Below are 15,375 nucleotides of genomic sequence, written 5' to 3' on the forward strand. Positions count from 1 at the left end.
TACATTGATATAGGTACTACATTTATCGATTTTTTTAAATAACAGACAACTGTTCCTGAATCCTCAATGTTTGTTCTTTGTTTTGTGCTATTTAAATACAGGTTTCAAAGTCATTATTTTTTTTAAGTTTTTTTCATTGCTCAAAAAAAGACTTTATCAGATATAATCTCATCGGCATATTCAGTTAATGACTACTCGACAAGATTGTACACGAATGTCAACTCAGAACGGTTTCACACTACTAACACTTGTTTGTCTTTGTTGTAGTGTAAGGCACTTGGACTGTTCAGATCGTCATTTTTTGTAAAAACATTTCTACTGCATCGTCCGTCTTGTTGTATTACGATTATCTTATTCGACTGTATATCAGCAACATATACATTTTGGTGATCATCAACCGTGATGCCCCTAAGATCGACCGGAGATTTATCCGTGTGTTTCCATATATTCTCGCCCGTCATGGAGATACAAGTTACAGACGAAGTTGTTGTAAAATAAATTCGATCTTTTGTGGTTGTCAAGTATAATCCACACTTAATATTTATTGTATTCAGTACTTTTCCCGTAACATCTATTATTACAATGCCACCTGTAATAATAAATAGTTTATTGTCCTGGTATGATATACCATAGCAACTTTTCTCAAATTTTACTTTCTTCTCGACAGTATAGGTTTTTATATTTAAAAATTCAATGTACTGACTATGGTTATAAGTAACAGCAATACGGTCAGTGTCTATGACTGTCAAATCAAACGTTTTGTCAGAACAAGGTATGTCACGGATATGTTTACCGTCTTCACTATACTCCATTACTACACACTTTCCCAAAGAATTAGCTATCAACAAATTACCATTTGGTAATATGGAACACCCAGACAACCACATGAATTTATCCTTATTGTTCACTTTAAATTTGTTCTTCAACTGGAGACTGACGTTATTAATGTTTTTCATGTCAGGCTTTTGAATGTTTATCTGGGCTTGATCTACCTTTGCTTCTTTGAAAGGTAGATTAGTTTTAGTCGTCTGAACTGATCTAACTCATTCATTAAAGCCATTATAGATGGATTTAACGTTAAGTTCATTTCATAATTCTGGAAACACTTGATTCTGTCTTTTACGAATTCTACTTCTTTGTATACTGCTTTATTGATCTGTCGCATTCCAAGGAAAAGCTGAATGTCGGACGCGAATGATTCCAGTTGCGATGTTTGTTCTCTCAGACAACTGAAGTCTCACTCTGATTTTTTTAAACGCGTTAAAAGTTTGCTCTCTTCGGATTTACAATCCCCATGTTTTGAGTCTGATTCTAGAAGAAGTTTTTGTTCTAAATCGGCTAACTTATCCATTATTCTTGCTCGTGTAGCATTGATTGTATTTTTTATGAATTGCTTCTGGCCTTCTAACTTTTCCATTGCTGAATCACGATCGTTAATGATTTGTTCAAGATTTTGTATTGTCAAGGTTAAAGTATCCTCCAAATCAGCTAATGCAGTTGATTGCTTTGCATTTGCAGCAGCTTTTTCTAAAGGGATGACGTCAGAGCATGTTCTATGACGAGATGGCACACAGCCTAAACAAACTGCAGCATCATGTGTTTTACAATAAAGTTCGAATCGCTTGTCATGATCTTCACAGTTTAGACTAACAGAATTATTTTCTATCTGCCGGTAGTCTTGAGTGGATATAAGCCTGTGATTACGTGTTGTTTTTATAGATTTATGAACCTTCTCACAATCTACACACAATCCCTCTTCACAAACTGTACACCATTTCTCTGCTTTTTTATTATTTTCCGCATAACCACAAGGACCACAAAGTATCGAATTCGACATCTTGGAATACCTGTAAATAATTAACATACTATATAGTAAAATATTATTTCTATCGATCATCGCGGTGGGAAGTCGTCAAGAACACAGTATTATTTTATTTAGGGGGTTCACTCTTTTTTTTCTTTGACACCTTACTTCGACAGGAAGAATTCTAATGCAATTATTTTGTATAAATAGTTCTGATTGGATGACAGTTACCGTAAAATTCTCTATCTCCTTGTCTGTAACTAACAGACTAAGGAAGCCGACATCTAATTTCTACAATAATAAGCCAAAAAACTCACATGTTGCACCTAAAAATCTTCTTTATATTAAATTTTATTACATTCTGAAGCGGCACAGAAGCCAGAAAACGCCCGCTGTTTATGTTTGACGCCGGAAGCATACATATGACGTCACCTAGTGAAGGACCAAAGAAGATAACATCTTTTCGCGGACTTTACTTTAATGAAGATTTTATATTGAAATAATGATTGAAATTTAATTTTGAACTTGTTTTATTTAAATATATAAGAATTAAAACGATATATAAAATTAAATGGTATGAAATAAATGTTTGATGACAAACAATCAAAGATTACCTTTGTACGTTTTTCAAATTTTCCACGTTTTAATCTTATCAAGAAGCCTATATGTTAAGAATAACTGTTCTCCTGTATTCAATACAAGACTTAACAAAAGATTCAAGGTCGATTAATCCTTGAATTTATTTTAATATAGAACCATTTTAATATTCACATTTTCTAACCTTTATACTATTTTACTGGTTAAGGTGTGTGCTCTCAAATAGCAGTTGTATGTCTTTGTGAACACTAAAGTCTTTAAGACTAATACAAACTTCAATTTTGATCGCACATCTTTTCCTTTCCATTTTTATTTAAATATTACAGGTAGATGAAATGAAAATATATAATGATATCGTAAAATAAAACTAGTAACAGAATATGAAATAAAAAGTGAAAGTGTAAAAAGATCCCACCCCAAAATAGATTGAAAATGTCTTAGAAAACTTTAACGACAGCCGTCGGAGGATTGGATGCTTGCTTAAGAAAACTCCTCTGAGGAATGTAAGAAACAAATGATTTGGAATAAGTCCTGAAACAACACATAAATTTGAGAATCGAAATGGGAAATGCTTCAAAGAGACAACAACCCAACAAAAGAGAAGAAAACAGCCGAAGGCCACCAAAAGGTCTTCAACACAGCAAAAAATCCTGCACCCGGAGGTGTGCTTCAGCTGGCCCCGAAACAAAAATGTGTAAAAGTTCAGGGAAATGGATGTCATACACAGGTGCAAAGCCGCGGGATTAAACTTGTTTTTTGAGGTCTCAACGCACCCTCTATACCTCTAGTCAATGTAGAAAAAACAAATACACAGCAGTAATACTCAGTTTAAAAGAAGTCCGAGTCCGATGTCAGTATACGTAACAAAAGAAGGCTAAACAAAATGACTAGGATACATAAATTCATAAAGGACTACTAGCAGTTACTGACATGATAACAACAGACATCTAATAAACTGATAAAAAGAGTATGTCTTCATCATATCAATATCAGGCACAATCCCTCCCGTTACGGGTTTGAAATCATTCCATCATAAAATATATGAGAAGAACATAACCCGTAGTTTACCAACATACATGTGTTTATTTCCGATGCAAAGACAATATTAGTGAATCAAAATTCAAACATTTTATCTTTAATGACCTCACAACATTATCGTAACTACATGTATATCCCTTCTTAATAATTATGGCTGTTAATTGTTTGTTAGCTTTTAAAGTGAATGCCGGTATGTTTGTGTTTTGTAAAAAATATTACCATAACAGATTTGATGTGAAAAGTACCTGAAAGTATAAAATGATGTCTTTGTACCAATGATGATATTTAGAAAATGATTTGACTAGTATTATATGTCTCTGTATTATATACACATGGAAAAAAGTATTGCAACACCAAATTGAAATTGAAATAAAAAAAAAACACTTTTTATTTTTTTGTGATATAATTTGGTAAAATAGAACAACTTAAACAATATTTAAGTATCACCTGAGCTTAATCAATAAATATCGAATCGATAAGTTTTTATCTGCACATGCAGCTACTGTACCCGTAAACAGCAAACAGATGTTTTCATCCTCATTGTTTTCAACACATTAAATAACCAAGTTTTTAAAGTTATGTGATTGACACCTTGTAATGGGTCCTCGACAACTCTAAACTGCAGCATGATGGCATATTATCAGCATGAGAGAGGCAGGGATGTCGCTGTAACAACTGCACGTATTGTTGGTCATAACCATTCCACTATAAGGCGTTTTGAGTTAAAAAATAAGGCACTAAACGATGTTCAAGACCTTCCGAGATAAAGAAGACCCCCTATACCATTTGCTAGGGAAAATCAAGCATAATGAAGGTTGGTCAGAAGGAATACAATACAATCCTAAAAAGAGAGTGGTGGGCATACAGGAGCTTTTTAACAAGAACTGTTCGTGATCGACTCATCGCTACTGGTTATCGTGCGATAAGACCATTTCAGAGACCTTTGCTTACAAACAGACACACAGTTTTCCGTATCAAATGTAGTGCAGAGCTCGCTAAAGTTGAAAATTAGCATCGTGGAGGAAGATCCATTGTTCCAATGGAACTCGGTTCATCTTCCTTGGACGGATCGTAGCCCGGATTTGAACCATATCGAGCATATATGGAACACTATTGGGCGGAACGTGCGCGAAAGGACACCCCAGTTCAAACACATCATGAAATAAACAATGCTCTTCATCAGAAATGGTTGCTGCTACCTTAGCAACAAATTAGTCGATTTTTGGCAGGAATCAGAAGACGTTTAGATGCGGTTATCCGTTTGAACGGAGGCTGCGCACAAAGTACTAATTATTTGGCGTATAACGATCAACCATGATGTGAACAGTCATCTGAAGATTAATTTTGAAATGTCTGATATTGTAAGGTTCGACTACAGTAAAAGTTGTAAAATGCATTTTTTTGTACAAAAAACACTTCATTTTGTTATTAAAATTGTGGTTATATAAATCATTTTTTTTCAAACATTTTTTGTTCGTTTCAATGCAAATGTTATCATAAACTATGTTTCAATAATATTATACAAATATTTTATTATATTCCATTCAAAAAAAGAGGCTGATTTTTCAAATCTTTAAAAATCAAGGTGTTGCAATACTTTTTTCCATGTGTATATGTCTCTGGTGATACCGAAAACCCTAGTGTAATAATTTGTCAGTAATTCATATATTTCTTTCGTGTTTTCATTCACGACGAACAAATTGAGATATATAAACACCATAAATTATGACATTGTGTTGTAAAATCTGGATTCATTGAATATTTAAGACAATATAACAAATCATTAAAACAAATCTAGAAAGCAAGTCGGTCGACTGAGAAGATGCGCAGGAAATTGCACTGTAACTGGAAAAGATGTATGTTTTAAATTGGCAACATTTTGGCTTTTGAACACTAAAAGAGTTATTGAAAGAATTCAAGTGCGTGAAGTGAGCGTGACACCGACCAAACACCACGCGTCTGATTATATATTTCCGTTCTGACTGGACATGATTGATTTCAAATATATCGAACAACTGATACCATTCAACTGATACCTTTCAAAGTTATATCGATGCAACTTCGGTAAGAATGCTAAAATAAGCTAAGATCTGTCAACGGGTTTTTTTTTTGAGAGCTAGGGCACGAGGTACAGGGCGCCGAATGGGAATTGAACTTTTTGTAGTCAAAACCAATTTTGTGTACACAAAATTCAATTTTGTAATGACGAAATTCATTTTTGTAGACAAAATACATTTTTTTATTTGAATACAAAATTGACTTTTGTGACACGAAATTTTACTTTTGTGACAAAAATGAATTTTGTGACACAAAACTGACTTTTGTGCTAAATTTTCACTTCTGTTTAACAAAACTCAATTTTGTCTACGCAAAAATAAACACAAAATTGAATTTGGTCATGACAAAAATGAATTTAGTGTCACAAAAGTCAATTTTGTCTACACAAAAAAAAAATAACCACAAAATTGAATATTGTCATGACAAAAATGAATTTTGTGTCTATGATTGTGTAGACAAAATTGACTTTTGTGACAAAAATGACTTTTGTAACACAAAATTGACTTTTGTGTTAAATTTAACTTCTGTTTAACAGAACTCAATTTTGTCTACACAAAAATAAACACAAAATTGAATTTTGTGACAAAATTTCAGTTTTGTATGCAAATTAGTTCACAGAATCCAAACGGAACTAATTTGCATACAAATAACTTTTGTCCACAGAAAGATAATTTTGTATGACAAATTTAAATTTGTAGTATGCTACAAGTTTTTGTTAACTGAACTCATTTTTGTTGAACAAAACTCACTGTTGTCCGTACAAAATTGAATTTCGAGTACAAAACCACAAGAGTCCCATTTGGTGCCCCTTACGAGGAGCATTTGTCAAAATAGGTAAAAATAAATAAATATAGACTTTTGTGCTAAATTTTCACTTCTGTTTAACAAAACTCAATTTTGTCTACGCAAAAATAAACACAAAATTGAATTTGGTCATGACAAAAATGAATTTAGTGTCACAAAAGTCAATTTTGTCTACACAAAAAAAAAATAACCACAAAATTGAATATTGTCATGACAAAAATGAATTTTGTGTCTATGATTGTGTAGACAAAATTGACTTTTGTGACAAAAATGACTTTTGTAACACAAAATTGACTTTTGTGTTAAATTTAACTTCTGTTTAACAGAACTCAATTTTGTCTACACAAAAATAAACACAAAATTGAATTTTGTGACAAAATTTCAGTTTTGTATGCAAATTAGTTCACAGAATCCAAACGGAACTAATTTGCATACAAATAACTTTTGTCCACAGAAAGATAATTTTGTATGACAAATTTAAATTTGTAGTATGCTACAAGTTTTTGTTAACTGAACTCATTTTTGTTGAACAAAACTCACTGTTGTCCGTACAAAATTGAATTTCGAGTACAAAACCACAAGAGTCCCATTTGGTGCCCCTTACGAGGAGCATTTGTCAAAATAGGTAAAAATAAATAAATAAACTCATCATAGATACCAGGATTGAATTTTGTATTCACACCAGACACGTGTTTCGTCCACAAAAGTCTCATCAGTGACGCTCAAATCCAAAAAAGTTAATAGGCCAAATAAAGTACGAAGGTGAAGAGCATTGAGGATCAAAATTCCTAAAATTTTTGACAAATAAAGGTAAGGTTATCTATTCCTGAGGTTGAAAAGCATTAGTATTTAAAAAATTGAAAAAATTGTAAACAGTTTTAGAATTTAAAAATATGGCAATATCAATGATAATTCATGTCAGCACAGAAGTGCTGACTAATGGGCTGGTGATACCCTCGGGGAATTAAAACTCCACCAGCAGCGGCATCGACCAAAACAAAATGCACCTTCAATTATTATGTTTTATGAAAATAACTAGAGGCTCTAAAGAGCCTGTGTCGCTCACCTTGGTCTATGTGCATATTAAACAAAGGACACAAATGGATTCATGACAAAATTGTATTTTGGTGATGGTGATGTGTTTGAAGTTCTTACTTTACTGAACATTCTTGCTTCTTACAATTATATCTATAATGAACTTTGCCCATTAGTAACAGAGAAAAATATTTGGTAAAAATTTACATAAATTTACCAAATTAATGAAAATTGTTAAAAATTGACTATAAAGGGCAATAACTCCTTAAGGGGTCAATTGACAATTTAAGTCATGTGGACTTATTTGTAGATCTTACTTTGATGAACATTATCGCTGTTTACAGTTTATCGCTATCTATAATAGTATTCAAGATAATAACCAAAAACAGCAAAATTTCTTTAAAAATTACCAATTGGAGGGCAGCAACCCAACAACCGGTTGTCCAATTCATTTGAATATTTCAGGGCAGATATATATTGACTTGATTAACAATTTAACTCCTTGTCAGATTTCCTCTAAATGATTTGGTTTCAGAGTTATAAGCAAAAAACTACATTTTACCCCTGTTCTATTTTTAGCCGTGGTGGCCATCTTGGTTGGATGGCAAGGTCATCGGACACATTTTTCAAACAAGGTACCTCAAAGATAATTGTGGTTAAGTTTGAATTAATTTGGCCCAGTAGTTTCAGAGGAGAAGATTTTTGTAAAAGATAACTAAGATTTACAAAAAATGGTTAAAAATTGACTATAAAGGGCAATAACTCCTAAAGGGGTCAACTGACCATTTCGGTCATGTTGACTTATTTGTAAATCTTACTTTGATGAACATTATTGTTGTAAACAGTTTATCTCTATCTATAATAATATTCAAGATAATAACCAAAAACAGCAAAATTTCCTCAAAATGACCAATTCAGGGGCAGCAACCCAACAACGGGTTGACCGATTCATCTGAAAATTTCAGGGCAGATAGATCTTGACCTGATAAACATATTTACCCCGTGTCAGATTTCCTCTAAATGCTTTGGTTTTTGAGTTATAAGCCAAAAACTGCATTTTACCCCTATGTTCTATTTTTAGCCGTGGCGGCCATCTTGGTTGGTTGACCGGGTCACGCCACACATTTTTTAAACTAGATACCCCAAAGATGATTGTGGCCAACTTTGGATTAATTTGGCCCAGTAGTTTCAGTGGAGAAGATTTTTGTAAAAGATTACTTAGATTTGTGAAAAATGGTTAAAAATTGACTATAAAGGGCAATAACTCCTAAAGGGGTCAACTGACCATTTCGGTCATGTTGAATTATTTGTAAATCTAACTTTGCCGAACATTATTGCTGTTTACAGTTTATCTCTATCTATAATAATATTCAAGATAATAACCAAAAACAGCAAAATTTCCTCAAAATGACCAATTCAGGGGCAGCAACCCAACAACAGGTTGACCGATTCATCTGAAAATTTCAGGGCAGATAGATCTTGACCTGATAAACATATTTACCCCATGTCAGATTTCCTCTAAATGCTTTGGTTTTTGAGTTATAAGCCAAAAACTGCATTTTACCCCTATGTTCTATTTTTAGCCGTGGCGGCCATCTTGGTTGGTTGACCGGGTCACGCTACACATTTTTTAAACTAGATACCCCAATGATGATTGTGGCCAAGTTTGGTTCAAGTTGGCCCAGTAGTTTCAGAGGAGAAGATTTTTGTAAAAGTTAACGACGACGGACGACGGACGACGACGGACGACAGACGACGGACGACGACGGACGCCGGACGCAAAGTGATGGGAAAAGCTCACTTGGCCCTTCGGGCCAGGTGAGCTAAAAATAAATTCGTTCCGATCAAGAAGATGGGTTGAGGACCCGCGTGGATTTCCCGACACCGCCCCTGAATCCGCAACTCAAATCAAAATTGAAATCAAAATTTGTAAATTTCCTGAAAAAAAGGCCAAAATAAAAACAACGTCTGCATGGATTGTCGTATTTGTAGGAAATTCGTCGCAATGTTATTCTTTTTTCGCTGTATTTGTTGTTTTTATTCAATATGATTGAACCAAATCGACGCGATCTATTTTTGTTTATCGCTAAAATTAAAACAAGGAGGTTATCATACAATACAACTATGGCTCCAGATTTGTGAAATAAGATAAAAAAAATGTTTTTAATATATGTACCATTTTGCTTCAAATGACTCCTTATTACCTTGTAACACTATCTTTGCTATTAGTATTATTTGTTTTCCTTACCTTGATATTCCCTGTGAATGACAGTATCTTCTTCGTCGTGTCCTACGAAGGCATCAGTTTAACAGTCTCGAGATATTACACAAAAATCACATGTTGCTGATAAACGAGGCAAAGTCCAAAAAGGTAAACAGTAATAATCAGTTTAATAATTTGGTCAGATTACTTATACACTGTTATTGTTTTTTGAAATATATTTATATGATGTAGTACTTTGATCTCATTGTTTAAAAGTTGTTTTAATTAACCTGCTTTCTTTTTATCAAGCATGGTTGCTATCAAATCGAAAAAGAAATAGGCGTTAGATATCAAGGGGACATTCAAAATCATAAGACCATGAGAAACTGAAAACGCCATAGCATCAAACGAAATATGTTTTAAAGATAAACAAGCCCACAAACCATGTAAAATATACGAGTAAAGCGGATTTGCTCCTCTGAGGAGGCTGTCACTCAACGGTTACAGGAACTTCGCGGATTTGTAACCAAACGAGGTTATAAGAAATGGAACATAGATAAGGGGTTTGCGCGTGCTAACAATAACAGCCGCACTGACCTGTTACAGTACAAAAAGAAGAGGCGCACCAATATAGTTTCATTTGTTTTAACATACAATCCCGCCTTTACTAACGTTCACGTTTGATCCGTGCCAATTGGCAAAGTATTGCCAATGACCCAAAATTATCCTAAATCTTTCCCGATCTTCCTGTCTTAGCTTTTCGGAGACCAGCAAGTCTGAAAGACTTATTTGTGAGAGCACACTTTTCCTCTAATAAAAGCTGTTCAACTACAGGATGGTGCAAGTCATGTGGTAACAGACGATGTCTGACTTGCCAACAAATACCGAATACTCAAACATTTACTTGCCGCTCAACTGGGTCTGTGTACACGATATTTTGCAATGTAACTTGTAAAACACAGAATGTTGTATACATTCTTCAGTGTTGATGTGGCTTTTATATTGGCGAGACAGAACAGCCTTTCAACAAACGCATGAATGGTCATCGTAGTGCAAGCCCGACCTCCCCGTAAGGCGTCATTTGAGATCACATGGGCACGCTCAAACTGATATAAAAAAGCTCACTATCACTTTCATAGATCACAAAGATGATTGGTCAAAAGGCCGACAGACTTGCTTGGGAAAGTTTTTGGATAAGAAAGCTCAGGGCAGTTTCACCAGAAGACATCTATGACCAAACTTAGAAGAGTCACTCATTTGCCTTATCATTACTCATTTTCCTGCCATCACTTGTGTCCAGTAGCTCCCGCTTCCGTACTGGACTCTTACACATTTCAGGAAGTTTTGAATTATACTAGTTTTAATAACAGAGTTGGCAGGGATATATATGTACGCAGCCACGTTCAAATATTTAACCTTAGTAAACATTTGTTACTCATTTTTCGAATCAAACAAATTTATATGTAATTGGGATGTTTAGATAGGCAGTCTCTGTTGCAATTTCTCTACCGTTGTCATATCTTAAATATTCTACCAGTTTAGATCAGTCAGGGCTGTTTATTGGGACTGTATTTCCACGCAGTTGTTGTAACATTTCAACTGTCGTCACCTAGAATTTTAGAGTTATGCCAGTTTATATCGCAAATAACTGTTTTTATTTTAGCATATCTTTGCGGTCTTTGCGTCGTGTTTGAAAGTTTTAAATTGTACCAGCGTCTCTTTAACTGTTTTATTGTATAAAATTAAAGATTGTGATAGTATAATCAGAATAGATTGACATGATTCATTTAACATCGTGATCATACTGATGAAGGATATCTGTTATCCGAAATATTTAACATATTGTTCGTTTTATTGTTATTTTTGGTGATGTTATACCCTTTTAGACTTGTTATATATTATATTGTGTAGTGTACTGTATCATAATTATATGATCCATTGCCCCGTAAGATTTATCGTTGACTATTTATTCAGTCATTTTATATATATATATAAACAAAACTAAATTGAAAACAACGTTCAAACTTATGATTGCGTTGGATAAAAACCGCAATTTTTATACGTGCGCATATTACAAATTTCGTCGTAGAAGGGTTTAAATACAGCACAAACAACATTTTCCAAAAGAGAAAAAGAGTGAAAAAATATATTTTAACAAAACGCATTTGACTAGCAGATCGAACAACTGATGTTCTTAAACACTGCTGTCTGCCATTGGCGATTGTCAAATAAATTGATCACAAGGTGTAACAAAATGCATCTCTATATTACCTTAATACCAAGTAGAAAACAATAAACTCGTGGCAAAATTGGTAAACCACAATATGAGGTGCTATTTCTTTACAACGGATTTCGACAATTAATGTCTCTTCAGTGATGTTAGGGATCGAAAAGTATTTGAAAGGCCATTTAATTTACCTCAATTTAGGATAGCCTCTTGAATTTTAAAGGGTCTAAATGGGATGAACGGATTATATAAACCGGGGGGAATATATAATGCAAGCTCAAATGAAATAATTACAAGCAAGTCTAAATTGAAAACAATTAAAATTCATTATCATTGAACTAGTATATAGGCCAGCTGAAGACGCCTCCGTGTGCGGGAATTTCTCGCTGCATTGAAGACTTATTGGTGACCTTCAGCTGTTGTCTGTAATATGGTCGGGTTGTTGCCTCTTAAACACATTCCCCATTTCCATTCTCAATTATATTATCGAAATTGAAAACAACATTCAAACCTATGATTGCGTTGGATAAAAACCGCAATTTTTATATGTGCACATGTAACACAAATTTCGTTGTAGATGGGTCTGAATACAGCACAAACAACATTTTCCTAAAGACAAAAAAACTATATTTTAACAAAACGCATTTGACTAGCGTGTCGAACAACTGATGTGCCTTTATTTTCGACGCAAACACTATACTACATCCCCATTTAATCATAATTAAAATTCCATTATTAGCCGTTCGAGGTGACATCATACACTCGTATATCAAATAGCAAATATATGTCTTAAATTATTTTTGAGAAAGAATACTATAAATATCAATTGAAACAACGGTAATCCTTTTCCACTTAGTTATCAAGCTCTTGTATTTCTGTTCTTAAGCACCAGTATCCATCTGACAGCTGTACCTGTCACTGAGCTATCTGAGACAAGATCCCTAATGCGCCTTGAAATGAGGAACTCAAAAGTCACGTGTAAACAAAAATTCTCTGTGTAGTGATATTTGACACTTTTCTATGATAAACAAGTGACTGAGCTTAACCATTTGAGTTAATTTAGAAAGTAGGGGAACACAGAATACATGTGTAAAATCTATGGAGCTATTAAATGTGTTCATTTATTAAATTTTCAAAGAACTTTTTGTGTTAAAAATGGGATTATTTACCATGAGGAGCCGCATCACAAAAGGATACTCGGGGTTTGCTAATTTACGGAAAAAGTAATCTCACTTCGTACCCCGAAAATTTAACCACATATGTCAAAATGTCTCAGCTTCGAAACGAGCCATCACACATATCCAAGTTAACGATATGGACTGAGCAACAGAAGAAAACGTTACCATTACGGCCTATGGAAAAACTAATGCGCATCTGTACCCATCTGTAGAAACGAGCCGGCACATATGTATTTCACTTTCAAAATTAACATGTACTGTTCTTATTTTCATCTTATCGGTCGTTTGAAATTTTGCTGTTTTTTATGTACTTTCTTTGCGAAAGTTTGGCATACTGATCTTTTATCAGTGATCGACGTGGATAGTACACTTGGGTTTGATAGTAAATAGCAAATACAAGTTATTTGTAATATATTTATATTCATGGTTATACAAAAAAACGCAAAAATAATTGAAATTGATAGAAAACGCAATACATATAAATAAATAAAATAACGGATTGTGGAAAAAGGGAGAGGGCAAAAACAAAATGTCCTAGTCCCAAATGTGTCTGTTAATTCGATAATTTGAAAGTTATTGTAAAACAGAACAGTAGACTTTAGTCAACATTCACTTCATATGTGTGTTGAACTCATTAGTGCTTTCCTGTTTGTATATCTGACAACAGCTGTTAATTTGGTGTTCTCAAAATTATTTTATGTAAATAATATATTAAACAGTTTAAGGCCTGTTCGTTATCTGTTTTCTTAATGTGCAAGGTTCGAATAAAAGAAATTAAAAGCTGCCGAAAAACGAAAATCAATTAACTTTGAACAATGTCATATTTTAGTTATACATAATGTTCCTCTTACATAATACATTAATTTTGATTCACTTTTTTAACCATGACCCACCAACTTTGTACCTTTTTCACTTTCGATCTTTTATATCTGGGCGTTATGTATTCAGGTTTAGTTTTCTGTAATTAGTTAATACTTCAGTTTCTTTATGTATATCTCTTTCATATTCATTTGATAAAATTTACTGTTTGCAATAGCATGAATTGTTCTATATAATAAGAATGTTCTTATCCCGGGCATAAAAACAATGCCGTTTTTGGCGAAACCTTTTCAACTTTTGATCTTCAGTGTTGTACAACTTTGTACTTTTTTCACTTTCGATCTTTTATATCTGGGCGTCACTTGTAAGTCTTGTGTGGACAAGGCGCGTTTTTGGCGTATTGAATTTTAAACCTGATGCTTTTTGTTATCTATTAATCATGTTTTTCTTTGTCTAATATGTTTTATTAATTTGTATTGTAGTCCTGTAATATTATGTTGTCATTTCAATGTTATATTTAACTTTGCCATTAAAGTGCGAGGTTTGGCATGCCACAAAACCAGGTTCAACCCACCACTTTTATTCCCCTTTAAAAGTGTCCTGTACCAAGTCAGGAAGATGGCCATTGTTATATTATTGTTCGTTTCTGTGTGTGTTGCATTTTAACGTTAGTCGTTTGTGTTTTCTCTTTCTTATTTTTGAGAAATTGAGATAAGACGTGGCACGGTACTTGTCTATCCCAAATTCATGTATTTGGTTTTCATGTTATATTTGTTATTCTCGTGGTGTTTTGTCTGATGCTTGGTCCGTTTCTGTGTGTGTTACGTTTCGGTGTTATGTCGTTGTTCTCCTCTTATATTTAATGCGTTTCCTCGGTTTTAGTTTCTTACCCCGATTTTGTTTTTTGTCCATGGATTTATGAGTTTTGAACAGCGGTATACTACTGTTGCCTTTATTTCCCAAGGTCTAATAATACAGAATAAATAAAAGTGAAACCTCGAAACCTGGTATTTGATCTTCGATTCTTATGCATATTTACCAAATTCATATTTCTCTAAAATTAGGTTTAAAAAGCTCTTTAACAATATGATATTAAAAAAAGCTTCCCGCCTTGTTTTATAAAACAATAATAAATTTCAGCTTTGTTAAAAACTAAAACTAACGTTTTTTTTCAAATTCATTTTTAATTAAAAGTTAAGCTTATTGATTAATTCACTTACTTGCTTATTGAAATGTACTTAAAAAAGGAAAGATAGACACTGACACCTCCTTAAATTCGGATTACCAAAATCCCTAGACAACATACTTTTAGGTCTTCAAAATTACAGTTTTATAATAACTATAAGCATTTTATATGTGGAAAACATATTCAAATTTATATAAGAATGTTTTCATATTGAAATTACTGTCTTTGAGTCAACGGATGATTTACATAGACGTGTTAAAAGTTGTCACTCGCGAATCAGAACACAAACCCAAACAAGTGAAGAAGTTGAACCATTCAACAGTATGTTTATGAACCTGTTGGGCATAAATGTGGTATGATGGCCAATAAGAGAACTCTCCACAAAGACCAAATGACATGGCAATTGATATAGGTTACCGTAAAATC

The 15,375-nt window shown here is 33.5% G+C and overlaps 1 protein-coding gene across 1 annotated transcript; it reads right to left on the reverse strand.

Annotated features, from left to right (window-relative positions):
* Positions 1–1,237: 1,237 nt before the first annotated feature.
* On the reverse strand, positions 1,238–1,837 carry LOC139515278 (tripartite motif-containing protein 29-like). Its single transcript, XM_071304844.1, has one exon. The coding sequence runs from the start codon at positions 1,835–1,837 to the stop codon at positions 1,238–1,240; it is 600 nt and encodes a 199-aa protein (XP_071160945.1).
* Positions 1,838–15,375: the final 13,538 nt, after the last annotated feature.

This window comes from Mytilus edulis, chromosome 3 (genome assembly GCF_963676685.1).
Source record: "Mytilus edulis chromosome 3, xbMytEdul2.2, whole genome shotgun sequence".
NCBI lineage: Eukaryota > Metazoa > Mollusca > Bivalvia > Mytilida > Mytilidae > Mytilus > Mytilus edulis.

What these genes read in the sequence shown, in the direction of transcription:
- LOC139515278 (XM_071304844.1), bottom strand. Translation starts at nt 1,837, where the DNA reads ATGTCGAATTCGATACTTTGTGGTCCTTGTGGTTATGCGGAAAATAAT.